Source organism: Gavialis gangeticus, unplaced genomic scaffold, assembly GCF_001723915.1.
Source record: "Gavialis gangeticus isolate Ggan-Ray unplaced genomic scaffold, GavGan_comp1, whole genome shotgun sequence".
Classification (NCBI taxonomy): domain Eukaryota; kingdom Metazoa; phylum Chordata; order Crocodylia; family Gavialidae; genus Gavialis; species Gavialis gangeticus.
The window spans coordinates 97,539,373-97,544,643 of NW_017729022.1; the positions used below are offsets into that span (position 1 = coordinate 97,539,373).

General features: G+C 46.3%; 1 protein-coding gene across 2 annotated transcripts in view; it reads left to right on the forward strand.

The window, feature by feature from the left end:
- Nucleotides 1-726: 726 nt before the first annotated feature.
- Nucleotides 727-5,271, forward strand: part of GYS2 (glycogen synthase 2) — a 92,532-nt gene continuing 87,987 nt past the window's right edge. For both annotated transcript variants that reach the window (XM_019515681.1, XM_019515682.1), the window contains exon 1: nt 727-1,452. In XM_019515681.1, coding sequence (XP_019371226.1) covers nt 1,332-1,452 — 121 coding nt within the window. In that variant the 5' untranslated portion in view covers nt 727-1,331. The remainder of the gene's footprint in view (nt 1,453-5,271) is intronic.

Below are 5,271 nucleotides of genomic sequence, written 5' to 3' on the forward strand. Positions count from 1 at the left end.
GAGCAGGAAGGGGATGGGGCCTGGTAGGGGTCCCCCATGAGCTCCTCCCCCCATTCTCCAGCCCGCTGCCTACCATAGAATCCAGGTCCAGCTCCCTGAGGTAGTGAGCAGGGACTGCCCAAATCTCCCAACCTTTTCTGAATTGATTTGGCGAGCTTTAAATTGATTCAGACCTCTTAATTGGTCTCCTGATCCAATTTGGAATTGGGCCAAATCTCCTCTGAATCAAATTAGCACTCAAAGCTTTGCACAGGGCTAATGTGCATTAAATTATTTTTGCCACCTTGCACATGCTTCTTTTATCAGCAGGTCAAAGATAGGCAGTATATTTAAGGAGGTTTCTTTGTATGTGAATGTAACATGAGGGGCTTTTTTCCCCATGTTGATTGAGGGAGAAAACATCTTGTATTCAACTAAAGACACTAGGTAATCATAGTGTTTTGGCAGTTACAGGACCAAGCAGCTGCTGAGTGGGGGTTTTGAGGATTTAAATATTGGACTTTGGTGCCTAGAGTATGAATTAGTTCAGAACGTTTTCTTGATTTGGGGTCTAGGAGCTTGATTCAAAGCTGAACTAAGTCAATAATTTATTGACGCCAGTGGACTTTGGGCTCAACCCTAAAGAAGCCAGAGGAAAGTGTACCTGTGAGGTGAGGACATCAAAGGGATAAATGGGGTGAGCAAAGAAAGAGAAGTAACATGTGGGTTACCTTGCATGGATTTAACACAATTAATGAAACCTTCAAGAACCCTTTTTTAGAGACAAATCCAGATTTTTAATACTATTTAAGCCTGAAAGTCACAAAACCAAACACAGGCTGAAAGAGCCTACTTATCATGATGGCCAGGGCCACAATCAATAGACAGGTCAGTCAATGTAACATGTGGGCTGTGTCTTGATGGGAGGGAGCAGAGGCAGGGCTCGAATCAGATGGCAAACTTATAGGGTCCTCCCTGAAAGAGTTTTCTAGGGGCAGTGCTGAAGAGAGTTTCACTTATTTTTGAGTCTGATAGATACTGAGAGTTGATCTGTACCTCCCTCTGAGGAAAAGGCCTGTGCCCAGAATAGTGAAGACTTGCTTGGATAAGTCTTAAATTCCTGCCTTTGCTTGCAGCTGCCTAGCAAGTCCATGGGATTTCACTGAGCCATTTTAATACTGATGGTCAGACAGTTTGAACCCATTAGCTCCTAGGCATCTGAGTAAATTTGCTCCTTCAAGTTCAGCTCTCCAGCATATTTCTGCAATTGAATCCAAGGAAACCAGCAAAAATAACTGCAAATTTTAATAAGTGGCAGCCCTGTGTTGTAAGAGTTAAAGGCTAGAGCAAATATGCCTCTGGCTAGATCCCTATCCATGACCTCTCTTAATGGGCTTCCCCTGTGGGAGGATGAAGACCTGCCCGTGGAAGACTTATTGCTTTTTGAAGTTTCCTGGGAAGTTACCAACAAAGGTTTGTACAAAACTTAATTAGTTAATGTGACTGCTTCTGGGATTGTGGAGCAAAATGGATGCAAAAGTCATGCAGAGGGGACTGCCCAAGGGATCGTTTTGTAAGTGCAGCTGGATAAAGTGCTTGGAAATAAGGTTTAGGAAATTGTTTCAAAAGCAGTGTGTGCCATTCTGTGCATCACGTACATGAGAGGTTGTGTGTTCTACACATGTGCTACATCTGCATGTCTTTATACAGAATATCTGTGTATATGTGACTAAACAGATGTTTATGAGCCCCTGCTCCATGAATGGGAGTGTATACATACTGTACATGTGTGTCTGTAGAAAGATGGATGCCACTATGCACAATTTTATATGTTCTGTATGTATGTAAGAGCGTGGTTGTAAACTGAGGCCAAATCTTTGCGGATGCAAAGCATGAAAGCAGGATAGACGGTAAATCGTTTCTTCAGCCTTCCCTTGCAAAATGATTCTAAATTGGTGTGAACCATTGTAGCTCCACTGAAGTCAGGGAATAGAATTGATAAGGGAGCAGAGCTGCACCAGTTTATCCTGGTTAAGAATCAACTCTGCTTGCATTACAGGTAGAGCTTGCTGGGACCCTTCATGCCCTGTGCTTATGTACAGATTTGAGTCCTGCACACTGCACATGGCTCTTGATACTATGACCTTTCATTAGAGCAGCCTCAGCTACAAAGTTGCTAATCAAGCTGTCCTGCTTCAACAAAGCTGCTGGAACAATTCACCAAAGGGGAAGAGACACTAGTGTTGCAGCATAAATGAGTTACTATGAGTAAATGATTGATCCTGTGTATCTTGCTGCCAATGCAGATAAATAAAGAGGAGATTAGGTAGGAGAAAAGACTGATTTTAACCCTGAAGGAGAATTGTACATGAGAGCAGACAGTTGGAGGTCTTATGTGCTTGGAGAAATAACCCTGAATAGCTATTCTGTAGTGGCTCCCTGTGTGGACCTCTCCTATTTGGCATTAAAAATGCCTTTTTGGTCTTTTGGAGTAGATTAAGTTAAGGTCTAGGACACCCTTAATGTAGAATACGAATGTCCCTAAGTAGAGAGAAGTAGTCAGCCATTTTGGGCTGAAGTCAGGCAGAAGGTAGGCCAGGGTGGCCCCCCTGGAGACGCATCAGCCTTTGTGACAGCCTACTTTGTTAGATGCTGTGACAAAACATGCCATAGCCTACAAAAGCTTATGCATCTCTGAACATGTTAGTTTGTACAGTGCCACACTGTCCAGTGTTCTGTAGGGGAGTTTTACAGCACATAAACTGTTGCACTTTCAATTCACCTTAGTTTTATTTTCCATAGCTTCCACTTTAGGTTAACTTCTAATGCAAAGTATTCTCCAAGTATTATTTCAGTAGGGCTGTGAGAAATGGCAGCATTCCGCTTCAACTTCTGTTCCAACATTTCGATGGAACAGTGTTTTTGTTTTGAGTTTCATCTAGTTTCAAAAGCACTGTTCGTTTTGTTTTGTTGAAATGGTTTAGCTGTTTTGATGTTCTTCCCATGGGCTATAATGGGGAAACACAGAACAGACTATAACTTCCCCCCACCAGGCTCAGTTCCCCAGGGCTGCGAGCCACTGGGAGCTGAGCCCAGTGGAGGGAGGTGCTTCCCCCCACCAGGCTCAGTTCCCCAGTGCTGGGGGCCAGAATAGAGGCAGATTGGGAGAAGAGGCTGGCTGTGGCCCCAGCCTTCTACCTTCTGGCTAGATATGCAGGGGCAGGAGCCAGGCCCCCTTCCTGTGCTCCAATTGCCCAGGCCTGGACAGCAGCAGGAGACCTCGACACGGTGAGTCCTGGCCTGCTGCAGGGGCTTGACATGGGCTCCTGAGCCGGGCAAGGCAACAGGTGGCCACAGAGGCTGCAGTTCACCCGTGAGCCCTGCCAGCCTGGCTGCCAGCCCAGTCCCTGCTCTACCCAACCCCAGCCCTCTACTGGGGCAGACACTTTCACATGGCAGCCAGAGGAGATGGTCCTGGAGCAGGGTGAGAGAAGGCAGGGGAGTGGCTCCCAATCCCCTGGTGGAGAGGAGTGGAGAGGTCATCAAGAGTAGCTTGCTCCCCACCCCTCCCACCGCTGAGAGCTGAGCCTGGTGGCGGGAGGGGCTTCCCACCACCAGGCTCAGCTCCAAGCAGTTTGGAGCCCTGAGGAACTGAGCCCAGTGGGGGGAAGTGCCTTCTGCCACTGGGCTCAGCTCTAATGGCTGGCAGCGCTGGAGAACTGAGCCCAGAGGGAGGAAACAGAACAAAGAACTGGGCTGTGTTCCACCTCCTGCCACTGGGCTCAGCTCTAAGCGTTTCACAGCCTGGTGGTGGGAGGCAGGCAGAGCTGGCGCTGCGCTCCAATCTGTTCTGCCAGCCCCATGGAGCTTAGCTCGGTGGCAGGAGGCAGGAAGAGCCAGGGCTGTGCTCCATGCCAGGCTGAGTCGCATGGGGCTGCGGAGCCTCTCGGAGCACAGCCCTGGATGTCCTGCTTCAAAATTTGAAACATTTCAAAACTTTCAAAATGTTTCAATTGGCCTCATTTTGTTTTGAGACCGTTTTGAAGCCCTTCATATAATTTGATTTCACTGTTTTGAGCTCGAAATAAGTTGAAACAGTGTTGAAATGAAACAGCTGGTGAAGGTTCGCACAGCTCTAGTTCTTTAGCATTCTGTGTGTGGTAAGCAACTGGCAAGTAGGTGGCAGCAGAAATCTGGTTAAATCAGTGTTCTAAATAATTGGCAAACGAATTCCACAGTGTAAATCTTCCAAGTCCTTTTGAAATATGGTGCAACGGATTAAAAAAGAAGAAAGGGGAAAAAAATGACTGGATTTGTCATTTTTTTCTGTGTTTGCATAATACACTTTGTGCCATATCTTCATCCATATAGCTCTGTATATCTAAGGGCATCTAGCCGGATTCTGATTATCTAAGATCTAGTCCAATATTAGAATTACTAAATGTAAGTAAAGTATGCTGACAGTTACACAAAGCAATTAACTGGTACATAACAAATGAACCTCAGCCTGACAGTTGGTTACTTTAGTCACAGCAATTAGCTTATTCATTAAATAAGAACCATCTTTCAAACTATCCATTAATTGATCATGACTAGGAACACATGAGCAAATAAATTAATTTGTAAACCTATTAGGACAGGTGTGGCTTGCAAGTCCTTTGCAGCATGTACTCCTTCAAGTATTGTATCCAGTCAGTGTGACTGGAAATTGAAGTTGTATGGTATGATACTTCTTCCTGATCGCCTAACTTTGATTAACAGCAGTGGTACCTGAGGAAATTTTGGGGACATTAGTTCTCTCATTAGGGAGAGGGGGAGCAGCACTTCATGGGGAAAGCTGGAGGAGAGGATAAACAGACAAAGGAAACATTAAGAGATACTGTGTATTTTACACAAGAAAAAACACTGGGTCTAGCTAATACTCCTTAGAGAGCATGAAGGAGATCTATAAACTAGATTTGTTACCTAGGAATTAGCAACCTTTTAGCAATGGGTGACTGGTGCCACCTGAGTCAGGGGGTCATGTCCCCCAGCAGCCAATCAGTGAATGAGGGGGGAGGGGTTTCCCTTGCAGCTGATCACACTGACGGGGCTGATTGCACAAGCCGGGAAGTGTGAGTAGTGCTTTTGGAAGTGGCTGTGGTGCTCCTGGTATACTAGCAGTGCTTCACCTGGTACTCCCACTCCCTGGCCAGCACTCGCAGGGGGGTACCAGTGCTCCCACTTGCCCCTCTTGTCATCACTTAAGTGGGGGGTGCACCAGCACTCTTGGGGGGGGGGGGAGGGAGGGGG